General features: G+C 36.3%; 1 protein-coding gene across 2 annotated transcripts in view; it reads left to right on the top strand.

The window, feature by feature from the left end:
• The window catches only part of LOC145245855 (MYCBP-associated protein-like), a 530396-nt gene that overhangs the window by 64867 nt on the left and 442499 nt on the right, over positions 1-23030 (top strand). For both annotated transcript variants that reach the window (XM_080107561.1, XM_080107562.1), the window contains one exon: positions 2954-3081. In XM_080107561.1, coding sequence (XP_079963687.1) covers positions 2954-3081 — 128 coding nt within the window. The remainder of the gene's footprint in view (positions 1-2953; positions 3082-23030) is intronic.

Here is a 23030-nt window from a genome sequence, read left to right as displayed (position 1 = left end):
TTTTTTAACATTTTTTTTTATATTTTTTAACATTTTTTAAAAATATTTTTTAACATTTTTTTTTGATATTTTTTAACATTTTTTTTATATTTTTTAACATTTTTTTTATATTTTTTAACATCTTTTTTTTATATTTTTTAACATTTTTTTTTTATATTTTTTAACATTTTTTTTTATATTTTTTAACATTTTTTTTTATATTTTTTAACATTTTTTTTTTTATATCCAAAGAAAAGTTTGGGACAGCTGATAACAATAATTTTTTTTTCTGCATTTTTTTCAAAATTTTCCTGGAATTTTATTTTATATGGGACCTCTGGAAAAAGGTGCCATGGCGCAAGGAGGTCCAATGTCTACACTGGCTATTACTGCACATTCAGCCGAAACCGTCAGTTATGTTTTTTTGTTTCAAAATACATGTTCGACAACATTTTGTGCACCTCCTCTCTGTTGCCTGCAGTTGTTTTCCTGACAAAACGCGAGGACCGTTTCCGGAGACTTACAAATAAATTTCAGTCTGGAATTGTTCACTTTCCATCCTTGTCACCAGATTAAAGACTTGTTGCTTGAAGCGCAGTGATACTCTGCCCTTTCTTTTCTTTTTCTTTTTTTTTTCTTCCAATTTTTTGCCGTCTGCTCGCTCATGTCTCTTTTTGCTCCCTCGGTATGATCCAGCGATTTTCATCGTTCGCCAGACATTACTGAGTGAGACTCATGGAAAAACAGGATTTAAACTGTAGAAGTACCATTAAATTTTATTTGAAAGAAGTTGCAAAGAATATTTCAAAAAAAAAAAGAAAAAAAGGTTTTTAGGCTAGTTCATTCTTTTCACTTTTTCTTTTCTTTTTTTTTTTACTCACGTTCACCCTTAACAAGGCATATCGCCACTTAGACATAAGGGGGTTACTATTTGGGACCGTACCTAGGAAAGATTAACAAGATGTTGGTTTACGTTACATTTAAACTTCTGCATATCAGTACAGTCAGGGAAGCAAGTAGCAGGAAGGGAATTCCAAATATCTGTTTGAGAGAAGAAACTATTAGAGTAGAAAGCTTTCTGGCATTTAGGGACCTCAACCATGAAGAGATTAGTTTTTTTTTGCTAAGCAGGTTTGTCAGGAGTATATACGTCGAGGGGGCACATGAGTTTATCAGAGCACATTCCATTAAAATATTTGTAAAACAGGCACAGAGATCCAACACTGTGGTGATGGGACAGAGGTTGAAGCTTAGTTGACAAAATGGGATCTATTACATTGAAAACTCTTTTGGACCCTATCCAAGAAGGATAGACTAGTGGTAGATGCACCAGCTCAAAGGTGGCAACAATACTCCATACATATGCGAATAGTGACCTTGTAAAGGTATGGGATACTCTTAGGTGTAAGTATTGTTCTAGCTCGATAGAGGAGACACACTTTCTTTGTAGTATTCTTCGCAATGTCTTCAATGTATTTGTTCCAGTTCATATTGCCTGTGAATATTAAGCTGAGGAGTTTAAATGAAGAATTTTCAGGTAGAGTGCTATTTGTTATGGATATCAGTGATCGAAGAGGCGTCTTGTAATTGTTAAAGGAGAGCAGCTTAGTTTTACTAGTATTAAATGTTACCAGCCATTTGCGGCCCCATTCCATTATGGTCTGGAGGTCATTTTCTAACGATTTTCTCATTGTTTTAGATTTGTGTACATCCATTCTTTCCGCAGCCATATTATAGAGTGTTGTATCATCAGTAAATATACCCATCTTGGACACAATATTATCAAGGAGGTTTTTTATGAATATTAGGACTAATAGTAGTCCAAGGATCAACCCCTGAGGCTCTCTCACATTAATGTTATACTGCTTGGATATACGTCCATCAATGACAACCTGGATGGTCCTATTGTCTAAGAAGGATCTAATTATATTAAGTATACATCTAGTTATACTGTACGATTTAATTTTCATTAGCAGCCTTTTGTGCCAGACTTTGGTAAAAGCCTTAGATAAATAAAGGGTTACAGCCCTGGCTTTGCCCACCTTATCCAATGCGTGGTAAATGCGTTCAGAGATGACTGTTAAAATATCTGCAGTAGAACGATATTGCCTAAATCCATACTGTTTATCAGGGAGAAGATTTGCTTTTGCAAGGTGATGGACTAGTGCTTGATTAATTAAGGTCTCAAAGATTTTAGTAAAAAAGGGGGAGGAGACTGGTAGGGCAATAATTGAGAGGGTCAGTTCTTTCGCCAGAATTATTGTACACTGGTATCACAGAGGCCATCTTCCAGCTATTAGGGAAGTAAGATTCAGCAAGGCATTTATTGTAGAGCTTGGAAAGTATGGGGGCTAGCTCAGCTGAGTATTTTTTAACTAGTATAGCAAGGATAAGATCAGGCCCACACGCCTTGGAGGTGTCTAAGTTTTTTATGATACCGTGGACATGAGAAGGGATGATTTTCACATCATCTAGTGGAGCATCCGTCTGCATAGGAAAAATTGAGAGGGAGATGTTTGTGGAGTTGGAGGCAAATCGCCAGCCAAACAGTTCCGCCTTCTCTATTGCCATGCATACGACCGTCTGGTTGTTAGGTAGGGGGACAATTACTGATTTCCCTTTATTCAGTACACTATTATAGAGTTTCCAGAAATCATGAGTTCCTATTTTTGCAATTCTATGTGCGCCCTAATTATTTCAGTATGCTTTCTTTTGGCTGTTGCTATTTCTCTCTGACAATGATTTCTAGCATTTATGAATTGTTGCCTATTTGTATTTGACTTATGATGTATGAACTGACTCTCTTTTGTAAATGTTTAGTTCTTGTTAGTTACTTACATCAAGTGGCTTTATGCCTTGTCTGGAGCGATTTCCATGAAAAGGAAATTATTGTTTGCTGCTAAGAGGATCTTCCCCCTTTTGTCACTTGTTATTCATTTTTCCCTCTTTCTATCTTCTCTCTTTTCCATATCAGATAAGATCCGTAAAAAGAGGGAGAGTTATTCTGAGAAAGTACCAACGCCTCCAGATGATGACGATGAAACACAAAAATCCCTGGAAGAACTCCAGAAACTCTCCATCAAAGATGAAGAACTCAAAAAGGTCAGGGACATCTTTCACTAAGCTTATTCGGCACTTATGCATTTCAGTTATTGAATTTTTTGTTTTCGTATTTGAAGAGCTCCACTCGCAACAGGGGTAGAAAATTAAAGAAGATCTTTTCAATAGACAGTTCAAAACTATTTCTAAATTTTAGTAATTATTTTTAATTATTACGAGAGTTCTATTTTTTGATTTCTAGCTGATGACAACAAATTTTTTTTTTTTTTCACTTTTGAAATCATTACTTTATATTAGGTACAATATAATATTCAATTGAGAATTGGCTCTGTAATAATGAATACGAAATTTGCATGAATTAAAATATATTTAAGTGTAATTCAAAAACATGACGGTTAGAAGATCGAACACATGCAGTATTTTTATTTTTTTAATAAACATTCATTTATTTAAAGTTTCTATTTTCAGCTTATAACAAAGCCCTCATCAGGAATTTTTTTTAAACAATGCATTTTTTTTTCTTACTTACCATGGTGTAGTTCGGCACAGTCTATTTGTTATTAGCCAAAAATTAGAAACTTTAAATAAATGAATGTTTATTCAAAAAAATAAAAATACAGCCCAATCCGATCTTTGAACCGTCATGTACAGCCATTATCTATCGCTGGCAAAAGTGCATTGAGAATTGTGGTGACTATGTAGAAAAATAAACTCTGGAGCACAAAAGGTCGTTTGTTTTAATGGTACCACTCCCGTCTTTGTAGCTCTTCTACTTTTTGAGTTAAAATACAGGAGGCTTTACTCTTGGAACAATCCCTGTATAAAAAATGCAGAAATGTACAAAATTAAAAAAAATTACACAGACTACTTTATATTCATGATCCACAGAAGTGGAACCATGCTGTTGTGTGCATATGAATCTTGCATACATAATGGAGTGAGACTTTTATTAAAACTAGTAGAATCTTCTTCAGGCTGGCCTTTAGTAATTTGTATGCCAGACACGAATAGTACTACAATAAAACAAATTCTATGCATAATATTTTCCAAAAATGACATATCAAAAACCTTGGTATACAACAATGCATCAGAGCTTTTGTAATACAGATTTTTTTTTTGTTTATGATTGGAAAAATAGGATGTAAATCGTATAAGACACCGGCCTATCATCCTCAATCGAATGGGTTAGTAGAATGATGCCAATTCTAAAAAAAACAAGGTTAAAATCATTTTTGCAGCAAAAAGAAAAAAATAATTGTTTTTCTAGTAAGACTGCTTTTAAGCAATCCCACCGTAGAACATGCTAAAAGACTAGAAAGCCTATCAATTTTAATAGGAAAGCAAATTAGAATTCCATTAATGATGTTTTTTTCCACAAGTGAGAAAATATAGTGTAAAATAAAATGAAGAATCAAATCTAGAAAGGACAAAATTTATGCAAAAATGACATAATACAACTATATTAAATTACAATAGAAAAATATGAGCATGAAAAGTAATATGGTTAAGCTTAAACATGGAAAAGTAAAGGACTAGTTGTTAAAACTGGAAAAGAAAAGGACAAGATATTCTAGTAAAAAAATATAATAAATTTATAACTTAAAATATTGCAGCATTAAGTATTGATGTTATAAATTGAATTTTTTTTAATTCTTAATGCTGCAATATTTTAAGTTGTAGATTTATATTTTTTACTAGAATATCTTGCTCTTTTCTTTTCCAGTTTTAACAACTAATCCTTTACTTTTCCATGTTTAAGCTTAACCATATTACTTTTCATGCTCGCATTTTTCTATTGTAATCCATGATTTTTCCAGGCTTCCAGTAAATTCACTTGTTCTTTGGTTAATTTCAGTCTTATGTTTTTTGCCCTCATAAACATAACATACACATATGTAAATAACAATGTATGGCACTTGCCTGCTTTCAATAAAATACTCCCAATTATCTCCCTTTCATGCTTTCATTCTCTCTGTGTCGCTCGTTACTTCTCTTTTCGTAAGAGCGGTGAATTGGTAACAACAGTAGTCGCTGAACCAGTCATAAAAAACGTCACTCACCTCCTTACATTTTCTTTTACGATTTTGAACACCAGTAAATTCATCATAACGTTTATTTTACTGAATGAAAATTGAAAAAAAATTTTTCGCAATGTAGCTGAGAAGGTAATCTATAAACTGTATTAATTTATTTGAAATTTGGTCGAAAAATGAGTGAGCGGTGGAGCTTTAAAGCGGTTCTAAATGACTAAAACTGCCACTTTACCATATGTTCTAACACGGTAATGTTTGAATGATTAGAGAAAAGGGAGACAGTGTATTATCTTACGCTTATCAAATAAGGACTTCCGGTTTTTAACATAAGGAATAAAATGATGTAGAAATCTTTGATTCCTTTTGGAAATGATTTATTAGAACAACCTTGGCAGAATGAAACGTCAGAGGACTGAATATTATAAAATCAAGCAAGCCAGAATGAATTTGAAAATGAAATAATGCAAAAATACGCCCATGGTTACATGACGTGTGAAAGAGATCTTTCTAAATTTTTTAGATGAGGATAGATAATTTTTATTATTTGGGGTATTCCGACTACTGTTCTCATCTTGAGTGTTATTCGCACAACGTTTCAGTCGATGTAACTTCTACAGGTGTATATTGTTTCTGTTAAACTCGGGAATCTGTAAGGAATTTTACCTAGTACTTTATCTGTTATGCCATGGGTTCTTGTGACGGGAAGATTACCAAGTTTGACAAGATGCACCTGAAGAAGGTTTGAGGTTATATCGGTTGAAACGTTATGAAACTAACATTCAAGACGAGATAGCTCTAGATTTCTCAAAGAAAGACATATGAGAGAGAGAGAGAGAGAGAGAGAGAGAGAGAGAGAGAGAAAAAGAGAGTGAGTTAAGTAATCCTGTGAGTGAAACAATCATTAGAAGAAATAAATTTTTTTGGTCCTCCCCCCTCCCCCCCAACAAAAGGAGGGTGGACCTGTAAATTCACCCTTGTCTGTTCGTCTGTCCGCACTTTTCTCAATAACTATGCTTTGAAATTTTTTTTTAATTTTGCACAAACATTAAACATGATATGAGTAAAAAAGTAAGAGAACTGATTTTCCAGGAAAACTCCAGTTGCCCCTTTAGCGGTGTCTTTTGGGTTAAAATGGCTAAAATTGACACGTTTGTGCTTATTAAAAAAAGTTGATGCCTTGGATTTTTATAAAACTTTCTGAAAAATAGTAATTAATTGATTTCTATATAATTCTGTTTGTCTATACTTTGTGATAACTCTTGGGTGTGCCCCCAGGGTTCTTTTAGGGCTAATAAGAACACTCCATATTTTTTTTTTTTTTTGGGGGGGGGGCTATTTTACCATATTTGTCCAAAATTTTCTGTGTATGTCTATTTAGCAGTTTTGCATCGTGCTGAACTCAAATTTAAATATGTTAAGGCCTTGGGGACTTTTGGGATTAAATAGGGGGGGGGCAAATGATGGACTTAGTCCTTTCTTTTTTTTTGCGTGGTGCAGAGCTCAAATTTACATATGTTAAGGCCTAAAACTGCACCATTTGTTCATTTTTACCAGGATTTGACGCCACCTAGGAACTTTTAGGGCTAAATGGGGTGAAGGGGGGGGCAAATGCTGAACTTAGTCACTTGCTTTTATGCCTCGTTTACTGTGCACTCACGGGGGTTTTTGTTTTTGAGGCGGCGAACTTTAAATTAAAATAAATCACAGACAAATATCTTTATCATATAAATATGTGGTTTATTCCACAAATTAATTTTTGACATTTATAATTCAAATACAATTTTGGGCATATGGCCCCCGCGTACATGGCGTAATCTAGAGGTCCAATTTTTACAACTCTACATATTAAATTACGCTGTATTTCACCAAAAACGTGCCATCCAAGTGGTCTATTGTGTCTGGTTTATCAGCATAGACATGGGACTTTACATATGCCTAAAGAAAATAATCTAATGGGGTTGAATCACATGAACAAGGTGGCCAATTAGCAGATCCATTTTGTGAAATTATTCATTCATCAAATGTTTCTCAGTAAATTGATTGTACCGTATGCTGTGTAGCATGAGGGTCTGTCCTCCTGAAACCACATGATGAATTGCCAAACCAAGGTGAATTCAAAATAATTAATAGTTGCTGAATATGCAATTAAAGAAAATAGTTGTCAATTTAAAGTTTGTAGCCTCTAAAAAAAAACATCCTGTACAAGACTTTCTTGTGTGACATGGCTGTTACGTTCGAACAATGTTCGTTATAGTTCAAACCTCTCTGGGACCCCAACGCCATCCGGCACAGTCGAAAAGAGACAAATAAACAAAAATAAATAAATTTGACTTGGCTTTTATTTTTTTTTAACACAAATCGTTTATTAATGTTTTTCTTTCTCCCCATCTCGACACCAGCTTAAAGAGTCTCTCTCTTTCTGCCACTGTGGGGGCCACATGTCCATCTCCCCTGGTCATGTTTTTCTTTCTGCTCCACTACACGCCGGTCATAGACAGTCATTTCTCATCTTCGACTTCACACGTCCATCTTTTTCAACCGCACTTTTTTTTCTCCGATCATGTTATCTCGTTTTCCCCCTTTTTTTTTTTTATTTTGTCACGCCAGCTTTCTAATTTGCATATGTGCTTTTGTTTTTCGACTACTGCTGTTAATATTTTCACAAGCTGCTGCTGATATTTGCCCACGCGCTCATACGCACTCTGTTATACTAGGCGTGTAAAATTATTGTGCTTTAGGATGTAGGAATATTAGCAAATAAGTCGGACTGTTCAACATAAATATAAGAGAGATCCTGTATAATCTTCTATATATATAAAAGCGAAAATGTATGTATGTATGTATGTACGCTTTTCCTTGATGTCCACAAAAGGCTTCTTTCAGAGAAGCGCTCGCTCGGTTCACAACTTCTTAAAACTTTTTATATCATCTATAAATTGTAATATCTCACAGTTAACCACGGAGCTCGCCTGTCTATTTAATTTTATTGACTTTCAAACGTTAATTATTCAACATTTCCCGCATCGGCACGCGTTACATTTGGTTTTCAGTATAAAAAAAAGCGAAACTCGACTCTAATCACTGGCCGAAAGCCAGTGGTCTCTAGAGAGCTAAGTAATGTTTGGTCAATGTCGACTTCGTCATATCAGACGGTAGCTTACAGTTCGAGATGAGACGCCCCCTCCCAATAAACAGGGAGCGGGTTTTTAAAAACAAACAAACCGATTTATTGACCTCATTAAAAACTGTCCCGCACAAAATGCTAACTGCTGAATAGCTATCGCTGTCATGTCAATCAAAAACGCGCACCTGTTTTTTTTTTTCACACTTTACTATTTTCCAACTGCGCGTCGTCAAGGCTTTGTTTTTTTTTCACGGGCACCTGTTTTTTTTCACATTTCGGGTTTTTTTCACACACACCTACAAACACCCGGGCAATGCTGGGTACCCCTCGCTAGTCTATAATATAAATGTTTGTTTAAATGTATGTATGTATGTATATATGTATGTATGTCTGCCTAAAACTTTCGACAGAGGCGACGGATTTTCACTAAATCGGTATTATTTTGAAGCTTGACCCTTCAGACAACAAATATCAAAAAATTGGCTAAAAACATTAATTTCTTCACTTTCAACTGGCCACTTTTCTACAGGAAGGGGTCGATTTTTTCGCTGACATTTTTTATAAGTCATTCAACCCTCGCGTTCCCAACGTCACTTAAAAGGCGTTATTTCTCCCCCCCCCCGTGACATCGCAACCACAGTAGGCACATCGGTAATACAGTTTTTTTTTTTTTTTGCTCCACCAACACCTTTGCATACACCTCCACTTTTGTTTCCGCTTTCGCATCACAGGTTCGAGCCCGCCTGCCTACTACAACTATACTACAAACATCCGGCCAACGCCGGGCACCCAGCCTAGTTCTCTAAGAAAGGCTAAAGTAGCCACCAACCAGTGCACTAACTAACCTTTTATTTTACAGCAAAACAAAAAATTCATTGTGTAATCATCAAAATTAAAGTGAGGCGAGAAATACGCATGCGCGCACATGCTCGCGCAAAGTTGTCTCTTTAATTTTTATTTTATAGTAATACCATATTTTGACATTTAAAAAAAAACCTTATTTCTTTTCGTTTTCATATCAATTTCTCTTTAATCTTCGCCTTCCTGTCATTTTTGTTTTTCGTTTTTTTTTTCTCTCCGATTTCTTGATTTAAAATACTTATTGTTGTAATACTTTTATTTTATGATTGTCCTTCTTCTACTTCTTATTGCCCCCCCCTCCTGTGTCACAATTGTACTTTGCCAGGTGTGCAGCCCTTTGAGTGAATCTGTTCGTTTTTTGTTTTTTTTTTCATATCCCCTCCACACACAGACACATGCATGCACGTGCGCAACAATTGAAATCATGTTGCCGATTTAGACAAAGGCAGGGCCGTGGGGGTACGATGATCAATGACCTACACCAACACCCCATTGCTGCCAGCTTCCCACCTTTCTTGTTTGCATGAAGAAATCTGATGATGTCTTACCTTGGCCAGGTGTGATCCCTGCGGTCCTGTTTCTGTTTTTATTATTTTTTTATTTATTATTACCTCAGCAACTTGCATTTGTCTAACAACCCTTTTGCTGTCTCCAAAATTTGTGTTTTCTTCAAATGTACGCCTTATGTGCTCCCGTAGCAGCAAACACAAAAAAATGTCAGAAAGGAAAACTTCCAGCAATTAAAATAATAAAGAAAAAAAAATTAATTAATACAACTTTTTTATTATTATTATTATGATGATTATTATCATTATTTATTTATTTATTTTGTTTTTTTTATATACGGCATAATTACGCTGACACACCTGTTCTAGTTAAATCACCGATGTTAAGCAATGTTGAACCTGGCCAGTATTAAAATGGGTGACCATTTGGGAATTTCAGGCGGTCTGTGTGCTATCTGCTTATACTCTGCATTATTTCCAGTCCTCTTGGATTTCTCCTTGCTACTGGACTCAAGCAGTGTTGATTCAGGAGAGGCGCGGTTAGGGATTGCGCAACCCTTGCCTCACAGTTACACGTGTAGCTACCCTGACTGAAGAAAGGCACATCATTATTATTTGGATTATTCAAACTACTATTCTCAACTTAGATTTTGTTCTCTCTACATTTCGGCCGATGTAACCTTCGATCTTGAGATACGTCTTGTCGATTTTAGAATCTATATGGAATTACAAACCTTTCTGTTTAATCCATGAAGGTTGATTGTTCTCATTCCACTAACGATAACCGGGTAGAAATATGTAAATTACAATAACTTATGACTACTGTCTGATCATGTCTGATGGAATGGGACCAATGTATGCCACGGCTCAGTTCTCAGACAACCACTTCTGGGGTTTCCTGGAGGTGTTACACAGAGCTGAGTCCTACTACCATGTGTATGGCCTTCTAACAATCATCCTTTCCATGCAGCACTTGACAACACTTAACAGCAATTCGGTATAAACATTTGAATTGAGTCTAAGGTCCTTCTGAAAGATTTGCATGGCAGGATGTAGAGAGTCTTGTACGAGCCCTTTCTAGTCTTGCACAAAAACACGCATTCACATCTCAAGCCATTTTTCTTGTCATACACATACGCGCACACAAACATACGCACGCACGTACACACACATAGATATATTCATGTTCACGTACATACACTCACATTCACGTGCATACACACACACACGCTAACGTATAAACATGTACGCACACATACGCACACATGGGCAACGTCACTTCCCCTTTAAAGGAAATCCACACATGTGCAAAAGACCACCGGAAAGAACTATAAAAACAAGAGGCATAAGCTGCTTCACTCTTTTCGACTCAGCTCCCGAGCTGAGCGGTCAACGGACCATTCGCCCCTTTCAGGGCGCGTGCACCCGCGCGCCTCACATCACCTGCTACTATGTGTGGGGGCAAGAGTCAACAGACAGTACGTACACTTTACACGCTTTCTATCTCCATGGCTTTGATTGACTTTCTTTCTCTTTCTCTCTCTCTCTATACAACAATAGACTTTCCCTCTCACCAGCTAACAGTGAGAGATGCACGCCAAACTGGATTGACTTTGTCCCTCTCTCTACAACAATAGACTTTCCTTCTCACCAGTTAACAGTGAGAGACGCACGCCAAACTAAACACGTGCTGTACCCTTTTCTTTAATTTGTTTCTTCATGAAATAAATTCCAGTTCGTTTACTTCAAATAAATGCTTTGTTCATTCCTTCCTCAAAGCAATTCATTTTTCCTATTTCCTAACGACTGGGGGATATATATAATATATCCACCACACCACAACAAATTGGTGACCCGACATGAGATGAACACATATTTCCTTCAATACCCTAGTTCCACTACAGTCTTACGTAATTTGTAATTGTATTCTCAGTATCACCCATACTAAGGATTGAACCTGTAGCAGTCATAAATAAAATAAAAGATTTATTTTCTCTCGCATGAAGTAATTCGTCCACAAACTGACAGACAGGGCACATCTGTCCTCTAAGGAGCTATTTTAGCCCCTTTGTGAACCACGATCAGCCACCAGAGAGGATCTGACAAGTAGCGAAGCCAGACAATTCTCTCTTCTCCTTTCGTCCCTGTTCACTGGACACTTTGACATCAACGATTTTAACTGAAGATAACTGCTGACTAACCTGGGACTCCATAAAAAAAAAACTGCTGCCTAACCAACACATCCAAAGAACTTATACTCTTCCTTTTTGCATTCAGACACAGTCCAACTTTCTGTTGTCCAAATCAACCCCTCCCCCCCCTTTTTTTTTAACATCGGAGTCACCACTTATCAAGGTCCGGAGGCCACTCAAAGATAAGGATTAATGGATGTACAGTAGTCAAAGTAGTTAATGGTATTATAGTGTAGTAATCATAAATAGTGGAAATTTTGTAAACTGGATTACTTAAGAGGACGGTTCATCAAGAACTTGTTTACGTTGGACTTGAAGGCAATCAAATTGTAGTCAGTTGGAAAGCAGGCAAACGGAACAGAGTTACACAGGCGTACAGTTCTAAGAAAGAAACTTTATTCATGGAATCTACGTTTAGGTTTAGGCACAGATAAAGAGTGTGGGAAATTATTTATAGTGGTTTTGGCTAGACGAGTGTTTTTCGTGAAAGTTTGGTGAAGGGGGACCATAGATTGGAGCTCAGACATGCACTTGCTATGAAAATAACGATAAAGCAGAGACAGCTCGCAATGTCTCTTCTGTGATAAAGAGGTTGCAGGGAAGAGAAAAGGACATCCCCCACTAAACTATGAAGTCTATTTTGAACTCTGTCAAGACAGGATAAGCTGCTTCTAGCAGCTCCTGCCCAGATGTGGCAACAGTACTTCATCATTGGACATATCTAGCTTTTATATAGATACAGAATTGCATCAGCAAGTAGATATCTACTGGATCGATAAAAGGATCCTACCATTTTTCCAGAGACCTTGGCAACAGATTTGATGTAAGTGTTCCATTTCAGGTCTGGAGTAAAGGTCAAGCCCAGAAGCTTGTCAAAACATGGAGTCTTCCCATTCATTTCAATTAATACCAGATGGGGATCAAAGGGGTGATGATGTACAGATAAAAGCTTGGTTTTAGATGCATTAAAAGTGACTAGCCACTGGTTTCCCCATTGCACCACATACTCAAGATCAGAGGAGACAGCCTTTGATGTGTTGCTATAGATGGTAGTGTCACCACCATAACTATCAACGAATGATCTTAGGATGTTATTTGGGAGATCATTGATGTAGATCAGGAAGAGAGATAGGCCTAGGATGGACCCCTGAGGGACTCCAGCATTAATACTGTGAGCTTCTGATTTCTGCCCATCAACCACTACTCTTATGAACCTATCCGACAGAAATGATTTAATAATTGAGAAAACATTTCCAGCTATACCGTGGCTGAATATCTAATGAGGTAGACCTTTTTGTCATACCCTATCAAAGGCCTTTGATATGTCAAAAGCAATTGCCCTAGAAAGGAAGCCTCCATCAAGAGATTAACTAATTCTATGAGATATGACTGTTAGCACATCTGCTGTGGATCTAGCAGAACGGAAACCAAATTGTATGTCACTAAGAAGTTGGTTTTTGCTGAGGTGATTGACTACTTCTCTATTTAACACAGATTCCAGAAACTTACTCATGACGTGCAGGAGATTATTGTTTTGTTTTAAAAGAAGATTTGGTGTTAATTTTGTGCTTCGTTTTCGACTATCAATTAATTATTTTATTAGGGTGTCGACAAGCAGTTTCCTAAAAACCCTCAACATACAGAAAGCCTTTTTTTTTTTACATAGACATTAAAACTTATCAAGGCCAAGAAGCTACTCGAGGATAAAGGAAATTGGACAACATAGAAATTGTTAGTAATGGAAATTCGGTAAATTTGTTAACTTATATGGAACGGCTCATCAAAAACTTGTTTACGTTAGACTTGAAGAGAACCATATTGTAGTCAGCTGGAAAGCAGGAAAATGGAAGACAATTCCATAGGCGTGCAGTTCTAAGAAAGAAGCTTTGCTCATGGAATCTACGTTTAGGTTTAGGCACAGATAAAGAGTGGGGGAAATTAGTGATAGTGTTCAGCTAGACGGGTGTTTCTTGTGAAAGTTTGGTGAGGGGGGACCATAGATTGGAGCTCAGCCGAGCACTTGCCATGAAAATAATGATAAAGCAGAGACAAACTCGCAACATCTCTTCTGTGAGAAAGAGGTTGCAAGGAAGAGAAAAGGACATCCCCTACAAGGTTACGAAGTCTATTTTGAACTCTATCAAGGCAGGATAAGTCCTTTCTAGCAGTTCCTGCCCAAATGTGGCAGCAGTACTCCATCTTTGCACGTACCTGGCTCTTATATAGATAGAGAATTGCATCAGCAGTGAGATATCTAATGGATCGACAGAAGGATCCCACCATTTTTCCAGCGACCTTGGCAACGGATTTAATGTATGTGTTCCATTTAAGATCAGGAGTAAAGGTCAAGCCCAGAAGCTTGTCAAAACATGAGGCCTCCTCAAGACGAGAGCCATTCCTTTCAATTGATGCCAGATGTGGATCAGAGAGTTGATGATATAAAGATAAAATCTTGGTTTTAGATGCATTAAAAGTAACAAGCCACCTCTTTCCCCATTGAACCACTTGCTCAAGATCAGAGGAGAGAGAATCAAAGAGAACTTGGTCGTTTACGGTCTTACATGTGCTATCATAGATAGTAGTGTCATCAGCATAAATGTCTATGAATGATGTAAGGATGTGATTTGGAAGATCATTAATGTAGATCAGTAAGAGAGTTGGGCCCAGGATGGACCCTGAGAGACTCCAGCATTAATACTGAGAGCTTCTGATTTCTGCCCATCAACCACTACTCTTATGAGCTTATCAGAAAGAAATGATTTAATAATTGAGAAAAATTTCCGGCTATACCGTAGCTGGAGATCTTGTGAAGTAAACCTTTATTCCATACTCTATTAAAGGCCTTTGATATGTCAAAAGCAATTGCCCTAGAAAGGTAGCCTCTGTCGAGAGATTCACTAATCCTATGAGATATAACTGTAAGCACATCTGCTGCAGATCTAGCAGAACGAAAACCATATTGTGTGTCACTAAGAAGGTTATTTTTGCTGAGATGGTTGATTACTTCTCTATTTAACAGATTCCAGCAACTTTCTCATGGCACACAGGAGACTTATTGACCTGTACTTAAAGGGAGATGAGCGATCACCTGAATTCTGAAATACAGTGCATACTGATGAGATTTTCCAGGGTGATGGGAAGCAATTTTCCTTAAGATAACGTTTAAACAGTTTTGTAAGGATGCGTGTTAGTTCTGGTTGAAGTTTTTTGAGTACTATAATTGGAATACTGTCAGGACCGGTTGCTTTACTGAAATCAAAATTTTTGATTAGCTTGGCAACATCACATACAGATATTTGTATATCACATAGTGTGTTTTCTGATACAGGAGGAAATATTGGAGGTTGGCAGCCTTGGTCACAAAGGGTAGAATTAGCTGCAAACTTCTTGGCAAAGAGTTTGGCTTTGTCTGATGCTGACGAGATTACCTCAGGTCCATTTATGATAGTTGGGATAAAACACACACTTCTGTTCAGAATTCTGTTTGCTATTTGCCAAAACTGGTGGGAACCAAGCCGCTGCTCAGCTACTTTGGACTTGACGGACTGAGCATACAACTCGCTTGCATTCTTTATTACTTTTTTACAGTGGTTGCTGGCACTCCTGAAAGCGGCTTTAGTCTCAGTACATCTATTGTCTAACTGTCACTTAGAACTGATTATTATTATAATAATATAATATACAAATAATTTAAATAGTATAAGTTGTGTTTCCAAAATGATTGTAATGGAGAAATGATTAATCTTTCTCATGGAAATCGATTTCCACACGACATGTATTTCCAATCAGGTGTCATTCATATCCAGATTTACACAAATAGCTGAGGTTCTGGATATGACCTTAAAAAACATTCACTGGTAAGGCCCCATTTGGGGGTTGTCAGGAATGTGGAACTACTCCTTAGTTACCATTGATCCCAGGTCCAATTTAGCATAGAGTATTACCTGTTAGGGCATCTGGTGCTACCAGACCAGGCTGTCTGAAGATACTGATTTCCTGACCCAAACTCCACCAAACGTTGATGTTATTGTGTTTTCCTTTCTCTTTGCAAAACACAATCATGGTCTGCAAAGTCAAAAGAAAAACAACAATTTTATTCCACAAAACAATCAAACCAAACACCATGAATAAATATTTAAAGATATAAAGAACTCGAAGTATAAAAACATTTTCCAAAATTATTGGATTTTGTATTAAATAACCCCAAAATGCCATAAAACAAAAACAACCAAGCAACCAATAAACAGTTGAGAGATGACAAAAATATAAATAACATCTTTAATTGCACGTCAATTAACCCAACATGATTTCACTCCTTTTTATAGACTTTGGTTTCATCTCTGAAAAGATGCTGATGATTTAGAACTGGCATGTCAGGAAGTTATCACTTGGTGAAATGCCATAGTTTGTAAAGATTTGAGGATGAATTTTACAGAGACCATAGTGATAATCAGTTGTTGTAGCGTTGAAATAACCCCAAAATGCTGCAAAACAAAAGTGACCATTAAACAGTTGAGAGATGAGAAAACTATATAACACTCTGCACTATCTGGTACTCTATTTTTGATTGCACGCCAATTAACCCAAGATATTTTCACTCCTTTTTATAGATTTCCGTTTTATAGATGCTGATGATTTAAAACTTGCATGTGGTGCAACTGAAAGTTACCATTTTGCAGAATGCTACTGTTCATAACGGTTTGAGAGTGAATTTTATGTAGACGAGACTAACGATCAGTGGTTGTAACATTGGAAAGCTCCCAGAAAAAGAAAACTTCCCTGGCTCCGTTTATGGAAAGAAAGTCAGCTACAATTCAATTTTTTTTAAACATTGGGTACGCAAGAATTGCAGTGAAATTACTCGTAGGTTGACAGAGGATGACGAGTTTGTTTGGATGAGAATTCAGACATGGGAAAATTACAAGAGTCATTCCAAAAGCAAAGCCTCCTATTTTGTTTTTAACTCAAAAAGTAGAAGAGCTACGAAGACAGGAGTGGTACCATTAAAACGAGCCACCTTTTGTGCTCCAGAATTTATTTTTATACAAAATCACCACTATTTTCAATGCACTTTTGCCAGGAATTCGATGACGCATCTCTGTTTTTGATACACGTCCATAACACGGGTTACTTAGTCTCACACCGTCGATATCTACACTAGAGAGATGAAACTTTCAAGTCATGAATGCATAAGTTCAGTCATCATAACAATGCAATTTGCAATCCCCTGTGATCCGTTCGGGCAGAATAATAAAATAGGAAGTATATATTTTTTAATGCCCCTCGTATATTTGGATGATAAAACTATTGAGATTATGGAGAAGTTTTGTTACTTTGGTGATACTATTGGAGTACAGGGTGGAGCAGGTGATAGTGTGATTGTAAGAATTATGAGTGAATGGAGTATGTTCAGGGAACTTTTGTTATTACAAACCAGCAAAGCATTACTACTGATGACTGGGAAAAAAGCTATCAGGCATGTATACACAGTGTGATACGATATAGAAGTGAAACTTGGCCTTTGAGGGCTGAAGATATGCGTTGCATGGAGAGAAATGATATGAGAATGCTAAGATTGATATGTAATGTGCATGTTGAAGACAGGCTTACTTCTGATGACCAAAGAAAATATGTGAGAAAGTGATAAGAATGGACATTTTTTATACAAGGCCTGAAGACCATTCGAGGATAAGGATTAATGAGTGTAATGAGACAATCCCGTAGTAATCGTTAGTAGTGAAAATTTGATAAATTGGATAACTTAAGGGGATAGCTCATCAAGAATTTGTTTACGTTGGGCTTGAAGACGGCCAAATTGTAGTCAGCTGGAAAGCAGGAAAACAGAAGAGAGTTCCATAGGCGTGCAGTTCTAAGAAAGAAGCTTTGTTCATGGAATCTACATTTAGGTTTAGGCACAGATAAAGAGTGGGGGGAAATTATTGACATGAGACTGAAGTGTTGAAATTAATGTTTTAACTCGTCAAATAAAAAACAAAAAAAATCTGTTGCTCGTACTAACGCGTACAAAAAATAACTCCAATTGATTTCTCAACTCTTCTTCTTGTCCCTCCTCTTCGTCGTCGTCACAAAATCACGATTACATTCTGACCCTGTCGCAAAAAAAAAAAAACATCTTTATATACAGACTTTTAATTGTGACAGTACCACGATTTGCATATCTTTCTTCCTTTCTCCTCTTTTCCTTGTACTAGATGGATTCCGGGTTTGAATGACAGTGGTTCTTGTGTACATTATTTTGTAACCTCAGTGTTGTTCAGTTCCGCTACATGATCACATAGACAACCACCGCTGGGATGTAGCCTTTGTCGGGTACTTCTTCACAATTGAGGGGCCTCTTCAGAACCATAGGCTTCCTCAGGAGCACATGCATCTTCTACTTCTGCTTCATGACCATCTTCTGAGTCTGTTTCTTCATCGGATATCAGATTTTCTGACATGCTCTCCGAGGAAGTTGAGCTGTCGGATTCTCCCGACAAGAGTACGCAGTATCAGGGGTGCAGGTCCTTCATGTGTCTGAGCATCCCATCCACCAAGACGGATTGTGGACTGATTATCTCGGTTACCCAACCCTAGCCAAACCTCGTGGTACACCAATTCTCTGGTGCCTTCACCCACACATAGTATCCAATTCGGTATGAACCATGCTTGGGACCTGCTACTGGTGGTATAACATTGATTCCTTTCACCCGGACCTTGTACTGGTATATGGCATTGGCTGGTGAGGTCAAAGATGACTTGTCGTCTTTTAGAGTCATGTTATACCAGTAAACTGCCTATGATATTGAGCAGTGCATTTTAGCTGCGATCCGTTTCACAGTGCGATGGCATCGCTTTCCTATGCCATTCCCGGCTTGGGCATATGCACAGCGAAATCTTAAGTTCACACCCCATTCATCTGCAAACATCTTAAATTCTTTGCTGCAGAAAGCTGTGTCATTATTTGTTAGTAGTCCACGAGGTTAGTCACATTAAAAAAAGACTACTTCCAGTTGGTGAATCATAGTTGCCCAATCCTGCTATGCTAATCGCGTCCACACTGAAAACCACGACGACCCACAATCAGTGATAGTTAGAAAATGGTAAGCACCGTAGTGTGCAATATCCATTCCCAACTGTTGCCAATCACTTCTCACCTCCAGCTTTCCTTTCTCCTAGTGAACTGGACCTATAGATTTGGCATTCAACACACATTCAAATTGCCAATCCAACTGTAATTGCGACAGTACCACGATTTGCATATCTTTTTTCTTTTCTCCTCCTTTCCTTGTACTGGATGGATTCCAAGTTTGAATGACAGTGGTTTTTGTGCACATCATTTTGTAACCTCAGTGTTGTTCAGTTCTGCTACAGAGACAAAGAGGGATTAATAAAGACCTGGCTAGAGATAAGATAGTTTGGAAGTTGATTTCTAAAAGCCATCCAATGCATGCCAACATGCAAAATATGTTGACTGACTTTCTCTTAGTGATCGTCAGGCGCTCATTAATCTCCACCTTTCTGGTTTATCCAATTGAGAAATCGTCCGCAGATTGAAATGTAATGAGAAAACGGTACGAAAGACTGTGCAAAAGCACCAAAACACAGGCAGTGTTCGTGATGCCCCTAAATCTGGTTGTACTAGAGTTATTTCTAACAGGGAAGACAATGTTATTAAGATCCACAGCCTAAGAAACAGATTTGAAATGGCTCTCCCAATCCAACAACAGTGCAATCTTGTTTAAAAATGCGCTCTTTCTACTGTCAAGAACAGATTAAAAGAATTTAATTTGCGAGGATATGTTGCAAGACGCAAGCCAATGATTTCTGTAAAGAACAGAAAATGCCGTCTGGACTTTGTCAGATGCAATAAAGATCATGATTCTTTATATTGGTCAAAAGTGCTTTTTAGCGACGAAAGCAAGTTCATTAGACTAGGCAATGATGGTAGGCAGTACGTCCGTTGGAGGAAAGACAAATTTAATCCTAGGTGCTCAGTTTCAATGCTGTAAGGTGATAGAGGTTCAGTTTTGGTGTGGGACATTATTAGTACCAATGGTCCAGCGCCTATAGTTCGCTTGTAAGGTCGAATTAATTCGACCAAGTACATTAATATTTTGACTGAGCATTTTTTACCCTACTTTATTCGGAATTTGGATAATAATCCCATCTCCATGTAGGATAATGCTCCCATTCACACAGCTTGCAATGTCAAGAGGTTTCTGGAAGAGCATGATATTCTGTGTTTGAATTGGCCTGCACAATCTCTAGACCTCAATCCTATTGGAAACGTATGCCATTACATCAAGCAACAGCTACGCAGTGATAAAATTTCAAATTTGGAAGAACTTTGAACAAAAATTAAAGAAAAGTGGGATGCCTTTTCCCCAGAGTATTGCTGCAGTCTAATTCAAGGAATTTCCAAAAGATTGCAGGCTGTCAAATTGCAGAAGGGCTATGCTATTAAATATTAACTAGTTCATTGTGTTCCTGTTGTATTTGTGTTGCATTGATCTCCTAAAGTTACATTTAAATAACAATTCTCCATTGTACGGACTTTCGTTTTGCCTCCTCAATTTGAAGTTATTTTTTTAAATTGACGTGAACACTAGAATATTTCAATTAAATGTCAAATATGAACAGGTAAAATTATAGAAGAATAGAAGGCCAATCAAATGAGGTATAGTTTGTTTGAACAGTTACATTAAATTTAGCTTAAATTTGCAGTTTCTGAAAAAATTACAAGTGCAGGCTTTCTTTTTGCCGCCTCATATATATATATATATATATATATATATATATATATATAAATTAATATGTAATTTTATTTTTATTTTTTGGAATCCTTTGAGATGGTTTTATAATTTATGTATTCCTTTTTATGTGGACTGTTTTTCTCATCTTCATGGTTGTTGTTTCACCACGTTTCAGCCAACTCATTCTCTGACCTTCTTCAGGTGATTAACCACAACAGGATACGAATACTACATCTCGTAACTGTATCCCCAATAATTACTGTCTTCCATAGTTGTTGTTCTCTCGCCATGTTTTGGTCAATTAATCCTCTTGAGTGGGATTGAAACCACTATCTTCAGACAATTCTCACCTGGAACCATAGATTCAATGCGTCTATCCACTGCACACTAAAGCCATCGTCATCATCATTACATCTGTTTTACATGTTGGCATGCATTGGATGGCTTTCACATTTGATTCCTACATTATGCCTCGGGGCCTGTGGTACAGTAGCTAGAGACCTCTATGGTTCCATGTAAGCACTGTCTGAAGATAGCAATTTCAATCCCACCAAAGCATGCCAATGGGTTAATTGTCCAAAACATGGTGAGACAACAACAACTATGGAAGGCAGTAATTACTGGTGATACAGTTAAGAGATTCAGCCTTCCTATCTCGTTGCAGTTAATCCCCTGAAGAAGGCAAGAGAATACGTTGGCTGAAACATGGTGAAACAACAACTATGAAGATGAGGATAACAGTCCGCAAAAAAATGAATATACAAATTAACATTTACACAAATTAATTAAAAAAAAAACAAGGAATACAACATACAAAAGATTATTTCCTTATTCCATAGAGTTTTAAATATTTGGCTTTTTTCTTCAGAAGAAAATCCCTAGTAAAATAAAAGTATAGAATTGCTATGGTATTGTAAATTAGCATGAAAATTGAAAACTTTGAAAATTGTAATGTTCGAAAAAAGTGTTAAAGGATATTGAAAGCGATGTCAAAGAACCCAGATATAGTCAAATATTAAAATCCAATGTCAAAGAATCCAGATATAGTCAAATATTAAAATCCAATGTCAAAGAACCCAGATATAGTCAAATATTAAAATCCAATGTCAAAGAATCCAGATATAGTCAAATATTAAAATCCAATGTCAAAGAATCCAGATATAGTCAAATATTAAAATCCAATGTCAAAGAATCCAGATATAGTCAAATATTAAAATCCAATGTCAAAGAACCCAGATATAGTCAAATATTAAAATCCAATGTCAAAGAACCCAGATATAGTCAAATATTAAAATCCAATGTCAAAGAATCCAGATATAGTCAAATATTAAAATCCAATGTCAAAGAACCCAGATATAGTCAAATATTAAAATCCAATGTCAAAACCCCCAGATATAGTCAAATATTAAAATCCAATGTCAAAGAACTCAGATATAGTCTAATATTAAAATCCAATGTAAAAGAATCCAGATATAGTCAAATATTAAAATCCAATGTCAAAGAACTCAGGTATAGTCAAATATTAAAATCCAATGTCAAAGAACTCAGATATAGTAAAATATTAAAATCCAATGTAAAAGAATCCAGATATAGTCAAATATTAAAATCCAATGTCAAAGAACCCAGATATAGTCAAATATTAAAATCCAATGTCAAAGAATCCAGATATAGTCAAATATTAAAATCCAATGTCAAAGAACCCAGATATAGTCAAATATTAAAATCCAATGTCAAAGAATCCAGATATAGTCAAATATTAAAATCCAATGTCAAAGAATCCAGATATAGTCAAATATTAAAATCCAATGTAAAAGAATCTAGATATAGTCAAATATTAAAATCCAATGTCAAAGAATCCAGATATAGTCTAATATTAAAATCCAATGTCAAAGAACCCAGATATAGTCAAATATTAAAATCCAATGTCAAAGAATCCAGATATAGTCTAATATTAAAATCCAATGTAAAAGAATCCAGATATAGTCAAATATTAAAATCCAATGTCAAAGAACTCAGGTATAGTCAAATATTAAAATCCAATGTCAAAGAATCCAGATATAGTCAAATATTAAAATCCAATGTCAAAGAACCCAGATATAGTCAAATATTAAAATCCAATGTCAAAGAATCCAGATATAGTCAAATATTAAAATCCAATGTCAAAGAATCCAGATATAGTCAAATATTAAAATCCAATGTCAAAGAATCCAGATATAGTCAAATATTAAAATCCAATGTCAAAGAACCCAGATATAGTCAAATATTAAAATCCAATGTCAAAGAATCCAGATATAGTCAAATATTAAAATCCAATGTCAAAGAACCCAGATATAGTCAAATATTAAAATCCAATGTCAAAGAACCCAGATATAGTCAAATATTAAAATCCAATGTCAAAGAATCCAGATATAGTCAAATATTAAAATCCAATGTCAAAGAACCCAGATATAGTCAAATATTAAAATCCAATGTCAAAGAATCCAGATATAGTCAAATATTAAAATCCAATGTCAAAGAACCCA

Source organism: Euprymna scolopes, chromosome 23 (assembly GCF_053919585.1).
Source record: "Euprymna scolopes isolate OS-2025 chromosome 23, ASM5391958v1, whole genome shotgun sequence".
In the NCBI taxonomy this organism is placed as follows: Eukaryota; Metazoa; Mollusca; class Cephalopoda; order Sepiida; family Sepiolidae; genus Euprymna; species Euprymna scolopes.
Note: the sequence above shows the minus strand (reverse complement) of the source record. Positions and strands in the feature narration are given on the sequence as shown.